At 40.1% G+C, this 15,748-nt stretch overlaps 1 protein-coding gene and 1 non-coding gene across 6 annotated transcripts in view; one reads left to right on the top strand and one right to left on the bottom strand.

Moving 5' to 3' along the window:
• The first annotated feature begins 568 nt into the window (after nucleotides 1-568).
• Nucleotides 569-15,748, top strand: part of NEK4 (NIMA related kinase 4) — a 28,651-nt gene continuing 13,471 nt past the window's right edge. For 2 of the 5 annotated variants that reach the window (XM_027523410.1, XM_027523409.1), the window contains exons 1-7: nucleotides 569-955; nucleotides 5,694-5,960; nucleotides 6,896-7,093; nucleotides 7,282-7,389; nucleotides 9,860-10,014; nucleotides 11,464-11,605; nucleotides 13,786-14,190. In XM_027523410.1, coding sequence (XP_027379211.1) covers nucleotides 863-955; nucleotides 5,694-5,960; nucleotides 6,896-7,093; nucleotides 7,282-7,389; nucleotides 9,860-10,014; nucleotides 11,464-11,605; nucleotides 13,786-14,190 — 1,368 coding nt within the window. In that variant the 5' untranslated portion in view covers nucleotides 569-862. The remainder of the gene's footprint in view (nucleotides 956-5,693; nucleotides 5,961-6,895; nucleotides 7,094-7,281; nucleotides 7,390-9,859; nucleotides 10,015-11,463; nucleotides 11,606-13,785; nucleotides 14,191-15,748) is intronic. The other 3 variants (XM_027523412.1, XM_027523411.1, XR_003507834.1) reach the window with 2 other exon arrangements.
• On the bottom strand, nucleotides 9,189-9,314 carry LOC113881104. The gene has a single exon (XR_003507956.1). It is a non-coding gene; the product is annotated as a U6atac minor spliceosomal RNA (small nuclear RNA).

Here is a 15,748-nt window from a genome sequence, read left to right as displayed (position 1 = left end):
ACACGATTTACAATTTTAACTTTTGTTAGGTAAATGTCTTAGGAAAGGGAGATACTGGTTGGAACAAATGATAAATTCTTTTGGCAGCTTTGAGCTTTCACAAGCAGGCCATTTAAGGTGGGCCAGTCCTCTAGGGATGCTGCCTTAAGTTGTTAGAAACCATATCAAAATTTGGTCAAGTCAATTAGTGCAGGGGTTTGAATGGAGTCCTTCTGAATATCTTTCGCAGTTCTCAATATGCAAGCTGAATTATTAGGAGCGAAGTGTACTGATATCTCCAATTTTGCAATGCACAAAAAATTAAGACAGACTGCTGTATGTATACATTAACTATCTTGTGATAAAGTAAATATAACAAATGTTACTTGTAGAATCTAGTCTGTCCTCAGTCCCCTAATAGAAATGTGAGTTCCTGGAAGGCAGGGACTTCTTCGGCATGGCACACGGCAAGCAGTCAGTAAATATGTATTTGTGGAGGGAATACCTGCAAAGCGTTTAAAGCAAATAAACGCTCACTAGCAGGAAGCGTTTGTGCTTCTTTGTTGCAGGCAACCCGGAAGTTCCTCAGTAGAACTGAGGCCGAGGGTGCGCGCGCATATCTCGCGCGGTCGCTCTGGCCGCTAGACGCCTCAGTTCTGTGGTAGGTCCTCCAGGCCGCAGAGCATGCGCAGGGCTTCGCCCCCCGGGATCGCTATGGCAGCGGCGTCGCGGTGGGTCGGGCCTCCGCTCTGGCGCCCGGGCAAGGGCGCCTCAGCGGCCGCGGGTACCACATCCTCTCGGGCATGAGCGGAGTCTCCCGCTGCCGCTCGCCGCCCCGCCCACCTCTGCCGCCGCATCCCGACTGTGGGTCCGCGCCAGGATCATGCCCCTGACCGCCTACTGCTACCTGCGTGTCGTGGGCAAAGGCAGCTACGGGGAGGTGACGCTTGTGAGGCACCGGCGGGACGGCAGGCAGGTCGGCGGAGTTGGGGCCCGGCAAGGGAAGGGGGCAGGCAGGGATTCTCCGAAGGCGCCGTCCGAGGGCTGAGCCCGGCTTGTGTGAAGGGGACGCACCTCGCACCTCGGATGGTACTTCCTCAGGAAAATCGTCCCAGACCATCAAGACTAGGACAGCCCTTCCTGTCATATGCGCCCCGAACTCCCTGGCACTCTCTTTGTAGTCGTAGTTGGCTTTCTTAATCTGCACACTTTTCCCCAGCTATCCTTAGTTCCGTGAGAGCATCCATTCCCGGGACCTAAAGGCAAGTATTCCTCTTTCTTCTTTTCTCAGCTATTTGTAAGGCCTCTTCAGACAGCCATTTTCCCTTTTTGCATTTCTGTTTCTTGGGGATGGTCTTGATCCCTGCCTCCTGTACAGTGTCACAAACCTCTATCCATAGTTCTTCAGGCACTCTTGTCTATCAGATCTAATACCTTGAATCTATTTGTGACTTCCACTGTATAATTATAGGGGATTTGATTTAGGTCATACCTGAATGATCTAGTGGTTTTCCCTATTTCTTCAATTTAAGTCTGAATTTGGCAATAAGGAGTTCATGAACTGAGCCACAATCAGCTCCCAGTCTTGTTTTTGCTGACTGTATAGAGCTTCTCCATCTTTGGCTGCAAAAACTATAATCAATTTGATTTCTGTGTTGACCATTTGGTGATGTCCATGTGTAGCATCTTCTCTTTTGTTGTTAGAAGAGGGTGTTTGCTGTGACCAGTGCGTTTTCTTGGCCAAACTGTGTTAGCCTTTGATTGGCTTTGTTTTGTACTCCAAGGCCAAATTTGCCTGTTACTCCAGATATTTCTTGACTTCCTACTTTTGCATTCCAGTCCCCTATAATGAAAAGGACATGTTTTTGGGGTGTTCTAGAAGATGTTGTAGGTCTTCATAGATCCAGTCAGCTTCAGCTTCTTCAGCATTACTGGTCAGGGCATAGACTTGGATTACCCTGATATTGAATGATTTGCCTTGGAAACGAACAGAGATCATTCTGTCATTTTTGAGATTGCACCCAAGTACTGCATTTCAGACTCTTTTGTTGACTATGAGGGCTACTCCATTTCTCCTAAGGGATTCTTGCCCACAGTAGTAGGTATAATGGCCATCTGAGTTAAATTCACCCATTCCAGTCCATTTTAGTTCACTGATTCCTAAAATGTCGATGTTCACTCTTGCCATCACCTGATGCAAAAAGTCAAAATGGTTGTCTGAGGAGGCCTTACAAATAGCTGTGGAAAGAAGAGAAGTGAAAGCCAAAGGAGAAAAGGAAAGCTATACTCATTTGAACACAGAGTTCCAAAGAATATCAAGGAGAGATAAAGCCTTCCTCAGTGATCAGTGCAAAGAAACAGAGGAAAACAATAGAATGAGAAAGACTAGAGATTTCTTCAAGAAAATTATAGATACCAAGGGAATATTTCATGCAAAGATGGGCACAATAAAGGACAGAAATGGTATGGACCTAACAGAAACAGAAGATATTAAGGGGTGGCAAGAATACACAGAGGGATACAAAAAGATCTTAATGACCCAGATAACCAAGATGGTGTGATCACTCACCTAGAGCCAGACATCCTGGAATGCGAAGTCAAGTGGGCCTTAGGAAGCATCACTTTGAGCAAAGCTAGTGGAGGTGATGGAATTCCAGTTGAGCTATTTCACATCCTAAAAGATGATACTGTGAAAGTCCTGCACTCAATATGCCAGCAAATTTGGATAACTCAGCAATGGCCACAGGACTGGAAAAGTTCAGTTTTCATTCCAGTCCCAAAGAAAGGCAATGACAAAGAATGCTCAAACTACTGCACAATTGCACTCATCTCACATGCTAGCTGAGTAATGCTTGAAATTTCTCCAAGCCAGGCTTCAACAATATGTGAACTGTGAACTTCCAGATGTTCAAGCTAGATTTAGAAAAGGCAGAGGAACCAGAGATCAAATTGCCAACATATGTTGGATCATCAAAAAAGCAAGAGAGTTCCAGAAAAACATCTATTTCTGCTTTATTGACTAGGCCAAAGCCTTTGACTTGTGGATCACAACAAATTGTGGAAAATTCTGAAAGACATGGGACTGCCAGACCACCTTACCTGCCTCCTGAGTAATCTGTATGCGGGTCAAGAAGCAACAGTTAGAACTGGACATGGAACAACAGACTGGTTCCAAATTGGGAAAGGAGTACTTCAAGGCTGTATATTGTCATCCTGCTTGTTTAACTTACATGCAGAGTACATCATGAGAAATGCCAGGCTTGATGAAGCACAGGCTGAAATCAAGATTGCCGAGAGAAATATCAATAACCTCAGATATGCAAATGACACTACCCTTAATGGCAGAAAGCAAAGAACTAAAAAGCCACTTGCTGCAAGTGAAAGAGGAGAGTGAAAAAGTTGGCTCAAAACTCAACATTCAGAAAACTAAGATCATGTCATCTGGTCCCCTCACTTCATGGCAAATAGATGGGGAAACAGTGGAAACAGTGACAGACTTTATTTTTGGGGTCCCAGAATCACAGCAGATGATGATTGCAGTCATGAAATTAAAAGACGTTTACTCCTTGGAAGAAAAGTTATGACCAACCTAGACAGCATGTTTAAAAGCAAAGACATTACTTTGCCAACAAAGGACAGTCTAGTCAAGGCTATGGTTTTTCCAGTAGTCACGTATGGATGTGCAGTTGCTGCTGCTAAGTTGCTTCAGTCGTGTCCGACTCTGTGTGACCCCATAGATGGCAGCCCACCAGGCTCCCCCGTCCCTGGAATTCTCCAGGCAAGAACACTGGAGTGGGTTGACTTCCTTCTCCAGTACATGACGGTGAAAAGTTAAAGTGAAGTCGCTCAGTTGTGTCTGACTCTTCAGGACCCCATGGACTGCAGCCTACTAGGCTCCTCCATCCATGGGATTTTCCAGGCAAGAATACTGAAGTGGGGTACCATTGCTTTCTCTGGTATGGATGTGAGAGTTGGACTATAAAGAAAGCTAAGCACTGAATAATTGATGCTTTTGAACTGTGGTATTGGAGAAGACTCTTGCGAGTCCCTTAGACTGCTCAGAGATCCAACCAGTCCATCCTAAAGGAAATCCTGAATATTCATTGGAAAGACTGATGCTAAAGCTGAAACTCCAATATTTTGGCCACCTGATGCAAAGAACTGACTCATTTGAAAATACCCTGATGCTGGGAAAGATTGAAGGCAGGAGGAGGGGACGACAGAGGATTCGGTGGTTGGGTCGCATCACCAACTTGATGGACGTGAGTTTGAGTAAACCCCGGGAGTTGGTGATGGACCGGGAAGCCTAGCATGCTGCAGTCCCTGGGGTCACAAAGAGTTGGACACGACTGAGTGACTGAACTGAAATGATTTCTCTTTCAGTGAAGGGCCCCATACTCCATCGGACCTGGAGACCACTGAACTCTTAAAACTCAGCTTCTTGCCTTTCCTCCAAACCTGCTCTCCCGGTCCCCATTTCAGGGAGTAGCACCACCAACCATCCCATTGCCCAAGCTGGATACCTGGGAGTCATTCTGGGATCCCCCTTTCCCTTCCCTCATTCCCACCACCTTATTTGTCTGTCCACTAAGCCAGCTGGCCTCTTTTCATCTCCACGGGTACCTTTCCCATCCAGGACATCATTATCTCTAGTTAAGCTGTGGCCATAGCCTCCGGCTTGTCCTCCCTGTCATTATACTTGCCCTTCTCCAATTCATCATTTTCATTATAGTCTCAATGATCATTCTGAAACATGCCTCTAATGTTGCACTTTATCCCAGTACCCTCAGGATCATGAACCAGTTCTTTAATGTGGTTTATAAAAAAGATGAGCATGTAATGTATTGGGACAAACTGGGACAATTTGAAAACTGAAAGGAGGCACTATTAATAATTACACCAGGACGATGTGACTGCCCCAGACAAACTGGGAGGAGATGTCCCCATAAGTATAAGGTCGTCTTGCCTGTTTTGCCTTGTTTCAGGTGCTGGTCACTCTGCCTGGAACACCAGTGCAGGCAGAAGAGATTTATTCATTGGGCAGTGAGGAGTGGGGACTTTTTGAGCTGAGGATGCAATACTGGCAGTAATAATAGCGCGTCATGGTTGAGCAGTAGTTTACATTTTGCAAAACACATTTATGGTGTTTGTTGAATAATGAATTGTTTGGTATATCAGTTGATCAAGGGCAATGTATTAGGTGCTGAAGGACATTGACTTTTTTATTTTTAAGTAAGAATGGTTTTGGACATTGAGGATAAGTGATTTTTAGCCTTATTTGACCATGGATCCCTTTGAGAATCTAATGTGATCCATGAACCCATTCTGTCTGCAGATGTATATTCAAGTCATATTCTATGCACCTTTGTAGGAGGAACTAAGAGGTTAAAGAATCTCTTCTACAGATTTTATGATTGATTCAGTGGTATATTAATGTGGACTCATTTTTAACCACTAATGAAATTGTAAAATGCAGATGGAAAGTGTAAATTTTTTTGTGACCCCATACCCTGCTCTAAGTCTAACCTGTAAAAAGTATTGTTAATGATAACAAATGTTTTCCCCAATTTAGTGCTTTGTGAATAATAAATAGGTTATGTAGCAGTCTCCACAAGGTTGTTTTTGAGGACACTTAGGAGACACCTTAAATATGTTTGAATCTATAATACTGTATGTTTGTTTCCATATTGTAAAAACATGTGTTTTCTTTGCAGTATGTCATCAAAAAGCTGAACCTCCGAAATGCCTCCAGCCGAGAGCGGCGAGCTGCTGAACAGGAAGCTCAGCTCTTGTCTCAGCTGAAGCATCCCAACATTGTCACCTACAAGGAGTCGTGGGAGGGTGGGGACGGTTTGCTGTACATCGTCATGGGCTTCTGTGAAGGAGGTGATCTGTACCGAAAGCTCAAAGAGCAGAAAGGGAGGCTTCTGCCTGAGAGTCAGGTGGTGGAGTGGTTTGTTCAGATCGCCATGGCTCTGCAGGTACTGTCGGGACTCAGAGCATTTCACTTGCTCCAAGGTGACAGAAGGATGGCTGGGGGGATTTTAGGGAAATGATTCCCCAGATTTATTCATGAAAAAAAAAGAAAAAACGTTTAAAAACTCCAATTATGATGACCTAGTCCCTCTTGCTTTAGCATTGGAATATTTCTGAATAAGCAAATACTATATTGAAGCAGACATGGATTTTATCTGATGGCTGGGGAAGATAGTTCTTTATTCATTTAAATATTATAGCAAAATCCATTTTAAGGGCACTTAATTGAGAAAAACCAAAGAATGACCGTATTTGTTATCTGTTGGTCAGCTGCATCGTACTGAATGGTGGTTAAGCTAATTAATGTGCCTAAACTCTGGGGCTTTGGGCTTTACCTCTGCTGTGGCAGAGTTAGCATAAATGTGAAATATGTTTGTGTTTTAATATACATATTTTCAAAAGTGAGACTGTTCATGAAATGTCACTCTGGGACTAGTCTGACTTGTCCAGAGTTTACTGTGTTTAAATATAAGTTTTTTCACTCTAAATAAAAGTGATGTTATTATAGGTGAAAACATTATTAACCTGAAGATTTCATGAGCCTGAGAGGAATGTTCATCTAACTTTGTCTAAGTTGTCTACCTTCAATGGCAGTTTGAAAGCATGCTTTTTAACTGGGTCTGTATAATGCTAGGTGGTATGACTGTCAAGGCACCAGGGAACAATTGTGAAGGAAGTTGGGCAAATTAATGCATAGAACTTAATTTCTTACTTTGGAAAGTTGTGAATTAGACCTTTTGTTTACAGACTATATAGCAATAATGTTTTGATGTATAGGTAACTAAGGCTCTTTAACTTACACAGTTGTTGATGGTATATAAAAAGTCAAAAATAAGTTGACAAGTGTATTTATATTGAATACAATGTTCTTTTTCTTCAGTATTTACATGAAAAACACATCCTCCACCGAGATCTAAAAACCCAAAATGTCTTCCTGACAAGAACAAATATCATCAAAGTGGGTGACCTTGGAATTGCCCGCGTGCTTGAGAACCACTGTGACATGGCTAGCACCCTCATTGGCACACCGTACTATATGAGCCCTGAACTGTTTTCGAACAAACCCTACAACTACAAGGTAGGATTGGGCTGTTTCTGCCAGCTCACCTTGTCTCTAGGGCAGTAGTCATAATTTTAGAATCCATCAGAATATTAAGTCAGAAGAATTCTCTGTGAATCAATTTAAGGAAAATGTCTTTTTTTTTAAAGAGGAAAATGTAAATAAGGCATTCTGATATTTCACCACTTACTAATTTTTTTTTCTAGTCTGATGTTTGGGCTCTGGGATGCTGTGTTTATGAAATGGCCACCCTGAAGCATGCTTTCAATGCAAAAGACATGAATTCTTTAGTTTATCGGATTATTGAAGGAAAGGTAAAGAATATTTTGGAACTAATTGTTTTTAATATACGGAGCAAGGTTAATTTAATCTAACTTTGAAAGTAGCTACTGGTAAAAGGGATAGTTGGGTGGATAGTTAAGAATGGTGGGTCCCATGTGTGGGGAAGGTTGAACTATAGGAGAAGGAACTGATCTTTCCTTGATATTAATTTAAGGTGGCTGAGTGGGTCTGAAGAATTGGCTTCTTGAAAACCGCAACCTTAGAGCCTCAGGATGTGCACATGCCCTGAGCCTATTGGTAGTGTCTCCTAAGTACCTTATGGTTAAATGAACGCCATTTACAATGAGTCTGCTCTGTCTGAACTTGTTGTTCCTTTGATAATCATAATCACTAGATAGATGCTAGAGTGACAAATTTTATATATGAATTTCATGAGACTTGTTGCTGTCTGCAGTATCAGGCATCCACACACCTTTAAGTTTTGAGGCTATGAATCACTTACTGATTTTAATATTACACCAAGACATATTTAATGTTTTAATTTGAAAAAAAAATTTAAAAACACATCAAAAGTAAAATTTGCTTTTTACATCCACTACTTAATAATTCCACTAAAGAACCAAAAAGGAAAGGGGTGAAATTTCTCTCCGTTGTCATCCATTTCCATTCTTTGGAGATAACCATTGGTGACCATTTGTTGCATAGCCTTCCTGGCTTTCCCTGTCTTTATGCAGACTTTGCTCTGGGTGTGTATGTTTAAAAAAGTAACTGAAGTGAAGTCAGGCTACACACACTGTTGTACACAACCCGCTTTTCTGACTTAGCATATGAGGGACATCTTTCCAGGTTGGTATCTGTAAGGCTTTTATTTTTTTAAAGGCTACCTGGTATTTTATTAGGAGGGTATGGGACTTCCCAGGTGGCACTAGTGGTAAAGAATCCACCTGCCAATGCAGGAGATGCAAGAGACGCAGGTTTATTTATTTATTTTTTTAATATAAATTTATTTATTTTAATTGGAGGCTAATTACTTTACAATATTTTATTGGTTTTGCCATACATCAATATGAATCCGCCACGGGTGTACACGTGTTCCCCATCCTGAACCCCCCTCCCACCTCCCTCCCCGTACCATCCCTCTGGGTTATCCAAGTGCACCAGCCCCGAGCACCCTGTCTCATGCATCGAACCTGGACTGGTGATTCATTTCACATATGGTATTGTACATGTTTCAATTCCATTCTCCCAAATCATCCCACCCTCGCCCTCTCCCACAGAGTCAAAAAGACTGTTCTATACATCTGTGTCTCTTTTGCTGTCTCGCATACAGGATTATCGTTACCATCTTTCTAAATTCCATATATATGCATTAGTATACTGTATTGGTGTTTTTCTTTATGGCTTACTTCACTCTGTATAATAGGCTCCAGTTTCATTCACCTCATTAGAACTGATTCAAATGTATTCTTTTTAATGGCTGAGTACTCCATTGTGTATATGTACCACAGCTTTCTTATCCATTCATCTGCTGATGGACATCTAGGTTGCTTCCATCCCCTGCCTATTATAAACAGTGCTGCGATGAACATTGGGGTACACGTGTCTCTTTCAATTCTGGTTTCCTTGGTGGTATGCCCAGCAGTGGGATTGCTGGGTCATATGGCAGTTCTATTTCCAGTTTTTTAAGGAATCTCCACACTGTTCTCCATAGTGGCTGTACTAGTTTGCATTCCCACCAACAGTGTAAGAGGATTCCCTTTTCTCCACACCCTCTCCAGCATTGATTGGTTGTAGACTTTTGGATAGCAGCCATTCTGACTGGCATGAAATGGAAAAACAGTGGTTAGATGCCAGGAAGTAGGTGGCAATGCCTTAACCGTATGCATGTTGTCAGGCCCGAGAGCCTCTTCCATCCTTGTCAAGGGGAGCGCTAACCCTCTCTCCTTTTATACAACACGAGACACAGGTTTAATCTCTGGATCCGGAAGATTCCCTGGAGTAGGAAATGGCAACTCACTGCAGTATTCTTGCCTGGGAAGTCCCATGGACAGAGGAGCCTGGTGGGCTACAGTCTGTGGGGTCGCAAAGAGTTGGATATGGCTGAATGCACGTGCATGCACACACACACACACACACACACACACACCATACTGTATTCCCCAGGTACCCTGTGGATGGCCATTTACGTTGTTTCCAGTCATTCACTACTACAAGAACAACACTGAAGTGGACATCCTGGCATCTAAATCTTTAGGAACTCATGCTCTTGTTTATAAAGGAGACAGTCCTCAAATGGAATTGGTGGTTTGAAAGATAAATGTTATAATCGTACAACTTGCTGTTATAACCAAGATGCCAGGTCAGCTTTCTGTAAACTAAGATGCTGGCTATTTTTTGCTCCTGTGGATAATGATTTTTAAAAATGTACATTGGGAAATCTCTACTGTCTTTTACTTTTCTTAAGACTGTTAGTCATCCCTGTGGTTTGATTTCTCTTTGTAGCTGCCACCAATGCCAAAAGATTACAGCCCAGAGCTGGCAGAACTGATAAGAACTATGCTGAGCAAGAGACCTGAAGAAAGACCTTCTGTGAGGAGCATCTTGAGGCAGCCTTACATAAAGCGCCAAATATCCTTGTTTTTGGAGGCCACGAAGGCGTAAGATATTTCCCTTGCAAATAGCTGGGCTAAATAGATGGAATAAAAGAGGGTGGTTTTTATAATTTTCATGTGTGATAATTTATGATGAGTTTTTTAAAAACATGAAGTAGAATTGCATGATTAGAACAAGTGTTGAGATTTGCTTAATTGGTAAACTCAGAAATCTGGAAAACCATTGGAGGAATCACTTTCACATTCCTCTGAGAGTTCCAAAGCATATTGAGTATGAGTCCTTTAAAAGGATTATGTTTCACAAATCATATTAAAATGACAGATCATCTAAGAAGCCTATTACATTATGTGCTGTGTAAGATAATAGTCGCATTTAAAAAATAGTACTCAAATTTCATAGGGCTTTTATAAGGTTCCTTCTTCACTCATATAGAATTCTTTGACTTGCAGGTCCTACCTTCACTGAATAGGTGTTCCAGGATCTAAGACTTAGAGCTGGACAAGACCTTCACAGTCTCTGCCTTTTGACTTGTTAATTCGGAGGCAATGTTAGAAAGGCCCCAGGGAATAAAGGAGGATCATATTTTTGTTTACATTGCCTATAATTTACCACCAGCAGACCTTTGGCCTTCTGTACCTTTGGTCTTCATGCTCTCCTTGAATTCTCCAAAGGTTTAGCTCCATTGTAAAACAGTTGGGGATATTATTCCTGTAAACATTTATTCTGCAAGTCAAGGCTGAGTATACTAATCATTTTACTTTTAAACTTGGCAGAGCAGTTGTGTGTTATTACAAACGTGAAACTTGAAAATAATCCTGGTATTGCTAACTGTGAGGCAATTTTTCATAGACGTAAAATTTTAGGACAATGTTATATTTACAGAAAAGTTGCAGAAATAAAGCAGAGAGCTTCTATATAACCCTCACTCAGTTCCCCTTGTCAACATCTTATATGACCATGGTACATTTGTCAGAACTAAGAAAGCATCAGTATCTGATGTTGACTAAACTACAGACTTTATTTGGCTTTCACCAGTTTTTCTACTAATGTCCTTCTTTTTGCTTTAGGATCCAGTCCAGCATACCATTTTACTCCTCATTTCTCTTTAGTCAACTTGGATCTCTGACAGTTTCTTAGTTTCTTTGTTTTTCATGACCATCATTGTTTTTGAAGATTACTGGTCAAGTGTTTTGTTGAATGCTCCCTGGTTTTTAGAAGACTTTTCTCCATAAAAGGAGCAGTTATATGGGAATTCCCTGGGAGTCCAGTGGTTAGGATTCCAGACATCCACTGCAGGAGGGCCAGGTTCTATCTCTTGTCAGGGAACTAAGATCTTGCAAGCTGTGTGGTGTGGCCAAAAAATAAAAGAAGGAAAAAAAAAGGAGAAGTTCTACAAAGGAGTTGTAACATGTATGCACATTTCCTCACATATATAGAAACCTTTAAACTTCATTGTATTAATAATAACTTTTCCCTCTTTCTTCCTCATAAAGAAAAACCTCCAAAAATAATGTTAAAAATGGTGACTCTAAATCCAAGCCTGTGGCTGCAGTGGTTCCTGGAAAGGCTGAATTAAGTCATGAAGTAGTTCCCCTTCAATCACACTCTTCTGAGAGCTCCAAGACATATGTAATGGTATGTCTCTTTTTAAAGGATATGTGTTCTAGAAATTATTAAAATGATAGGTTACCTAAGCTAGTTATTCTATGTGAAATGATTAAGTTTCATTAGATTTCTGTTAATTTTATAGTATAAAGAAGGAATACTGGGGAAGTTAATCAAATGCCTATTATTAATAAAATGTTGGTGAAGTCAGTGCTGTAATAACTTCAAGAAGGTTTTTGTAATTGAGGTGAAATTTATATAAAATAAAATTAACCATTTTACAGTGAACAGTTAATCGCATTCATTATATTCACAGTACTGTGTAGCCATCGCCTCTGTCACATCGTTCCAAATCAGTTTCTCCACCCAGAAGGAAACCCCATACTCATTAAGTTGTCACTGCTCATTCCCTCCTCCGTCCAGTCCCTATAAAACACCTGTGTGTTTTCTGTTTGTACGGGTTTGCCTGTTCTGAATATTTGCTATAAATGGAATCATACAATATGTAAACTTTTGTGTCTGACTTCTTTCACTTAACATGTTTTTGAGGTTAATCCAGGTAGTATGTATCAGTACTTCATTTATTTTTATGTCTGAGTAATACTCCATTGTATTTGTATACCATAATTTGTTTATCCATTCATTCACTGGTAGATATTGGGTTGTTTTCATCTTTTGGCTATTGCTGCGAACACTTGTGTACAATATTTGTTTGAGTATCTGTTTTTAATTCTTTTGGGTGTAATATCTAGGAAGGGAATTGCTGGGTCATGTGGTAATTGATGTTTAACTTTTTGAGCAGTGACCATACTGTTTTTCATTAGTGTTTCATTTCACATTTTTACCAGAAATTCCTGAGAAATCCAATTTCTCTTCAACTTCACCAACTCTTGTTATTTTCTATTTTTCCAATTCTAGCCATCCTAGTGGATGTGAAGTGGTATGTTATTGTAATTTTGATTTGCCCTTGACTAATGATATAGAACTTTTTGGCTATTTGAAAGCCTTCTTTGGAGAAATATCTATTAAGTCCTTTGCCCATTTTTAATTGGATTTTTTTTTTTATGGTTGAGTCCTAAGAGTTCTTTGTATAGTATGGATACTAGACCCTCAGTAGATACATGATTTAGAAATATCTCCTTCTGTTCTGTAGGTTGTCCTTTCAATATCTTGATAGATAATATTCTCTTATGCACAATTTTCAGTTTTGATGAAGTCTAATATATAGTTTTTTCTTTTGTTGCCCATACTCATATCTAAGAATCCCTTGCCAAATCCAAGGTCATGAAGATATATGCCTGTGTTTTCTTACAGGATTTTTATAGTTTTAGCTCATATATTTACATATTGATCCATTCACAATTTTGTATTATCATAAAATATTGTTGTTTAGTTGCTACGTTGTGTCCAACTCTTTGTGACCCCATGGACTGTAGCCCACCAGGCCTCTCTGTCCATGGGATTTCCCCGGCAAGAATACTCAAGTGGGTTGCTATTTCCTTCTCCAGGGGATTTTCCTAACCCAGAGATCGAACCCACGTCTCCTGCATATGCAATGTAAAATTTGGCATTTATACTATTTTTAACCAATTAATTTCATTTTGTACCATTTTAAAGCATACAATTCAGTAGTCTTAATTACATTCACAATGTTGTGCTGCCGTTCACCATATCTTCCAAAACCTTTCATCATTCCGAACAGAAATGTTGCTCCCTGTTGCTCCTACTCCCAAACTCCGGTAACCCTGGCAGACAGAAACTTACTTTCTGTCTCTGAATCTGCCTATTTTAGGTGCCTCATATAAATGGAATCATACACATTTTTTCCTCTATGTCTAGCTCCTAGTTTATTCCACTTAGCAAGTTTTCAAAGGTTATTCATATTGTAGCATGTTATCAGAACTTCATTCCTTTCTATGGCTTTATAATATTCCGTTATATGTATACACCATATTTATTTAATCATTCGCCTGCTAATGGCCATTTGGATTGTTTCATCTTTTGCCATTGTGAATACTGCTGCTATAAACATTGGTGTAGAAATACCTGTTTGAGTCTGTACTTTTAGTTCTTGGGGCATATACCTTGGAGTGGGATTGTTGGGCCTTATGATTATTCCATGTTTAACTTCCTGAGGAACTTGCAGCACCATTTTGAGTTAAATTTTTTATATGGTGTATATAATAACTTGGAAGCGTGTTTTCACTCAGGGTGAAGACAAATGTTTGTTCCAGGAGAAACCTGTAGTCATTGGCCCCTTGAAGATACCCACAAGTCTGAAAGACCACATCTACAAACCAGACATAAGCAATACTGTGGACTCACTAGCCACAATCAGTAGGGTGAATATTGACATCTTACCTACAGAGAGGAGGAACTCAATGAATGACGGCTTAGTTCAAGAGAACCCACCAGGGCACCTAGATGCCTCTAATGAACTGGAAGGTAAATGTAATGTTTCTCAAGTGACGGAGACGTTGCAGAACAGTAAATCCAGTGCTCTACCTGGAAACCGAATTCCCACATCATCCTCTCACTGTGTCACTGGAGAAAGGAATGACCCAATGAAGCCTCTGCAGCCCCTAAACAAAGACCAAAATTTACCAAAAGACCAGGTGAGTGACATGCACAAGGTGTTGGTTTCAGAGAGAGGATTGAACAGTGCAGTTACAAAGATGTGGGTTGTGTTCTTGTGCTTTTAGGAAAATCTGTTATTTCCATGTAAGAGTTTAAATGTAACAGAACCAAAGGATAGGACCTGAGGAATTCTTAGATCCCTTCTTTGCCCTCTTATAGGGTACTTGCAATTCTCCATTAGTGTGTTTTGTTCCTGTTTCTGCATCATTCGTCTTTAGTCTTCCAAATGAATGGGTAACTGGGTAGAAAGAAAGCCAGAATGTGGGATCTTAGTTTCCCAATTAGCAATTGAACTTGTGTGCCCTGAACTGGAAGGCAGGCTCTCAACCGTTGGGCCACCAGGAAAGTCCCAGTCTTGTACTTTTTTTGTTAAATTCTGATTCTATTGTAAATGGAATTGTTTTCATAATTTCATTTTCATAGTGTATATTGCTTGGTATAGAAATATTATTAATTTTTATATATTAAATTTTTATCCTATAGCCTTGCTTAACTCATTTATTGGTTTAATAACCTTTTAATAATGTATTTCTTAGAATTCTCTGAATATAATATCACATCGTCTACAAATTGAGATCCTTTTTTCTTTTTAATCTGTATTTCTTACTTTGTTTTTTCTTGTCTAATTGCCCTGGCTAGAACCTCTAGTACATTGTTGAATAGAAGTGATAAGAATTTATATTCTTGTTTTGTTCCTGATAAATGTGTTTCTTACATCAGGCTTTAGAGGGCAAGGTTTTTTGTTTTGTTTGATAGAATTTCATGTCTGGCATTTCTTTTTTGTTGTTGTTGTTATTGTATTGTTGTTGATAACAGTGGGAGACTTTTTTTTTAAGACCAATTGGATTTCATGGAAAAACTCCTTAATTCATTTGAACAGTTACTCTTGTATGTGTAAGCTTTAAATATTCTATACTTAATACCAGCAGAGAAACATTTATTTCACTTTTAAGAATTAAATCACTCATTTTTATTATCTGGGCCCTGTTGGCTCAGACGGTAAAGAATCTGCCTGCAGTGCAGGAGACCGTGATTTGATCTCTAGGTTGGGAAGATCACCTGGAGAAGTGAATGACTACCCATTCTAGTATTCTTGCCTAGAGAATTCCATGGACAGAGGAGCCTGGTGGTCCATAGTCCATAGGGTCACTAAGAGTCAGACCCAACTGAGCGACTAACACGTAACATCCTTGTTTAGCTAGCATGTCACATTTTTCCTTTTTCTTTCTAACATGTACCACATAGTGGGCTTTTTGATAAAAATGTGTTGATTAAATGACATTTGATTACCAGTGTCCATCTTCTTGAAAACTTAGATATTCTGATAGTTAAAAATTAAAAATTAATGTAAGAAGCTATTTTGTTTTAATGTTTGGTTTCTCAAACCAGCTATCCAAATAAAATACCAAGTCCTTGGTGATCTTTATAATTTAAAAGTTAATTTATCTTTACTACTGCTAGAAATTGCTCCTGATTCCTGAGCATCTAATATGTGCTAGATATGGTCTTAAGTATTACCGTGCCCAGTCTTCTCTA

This window comes from Bos indicus x Bos taurus, chromosome 22, assembly GCF_003369695.1.
Source record: "Bos indicus x Bos taurus breed Angus x Brahman F1 hybrid chromosome 22, Bos_hybrid_MaternalHap_v2.0, whole genome shotgun sequence".
Taxonomy (NCBI): Eukaryota; Metazoa; Chordata; class Mammalia; order Artiodactyla; family Bovidae; genus Bos; species Bos indicus x Bos taurus.
The sequence above is the reverse complement of the archived record's forward strand: the minus strand, read 5'-3'. Positions and strand labels throughout refer to the sequence as shown.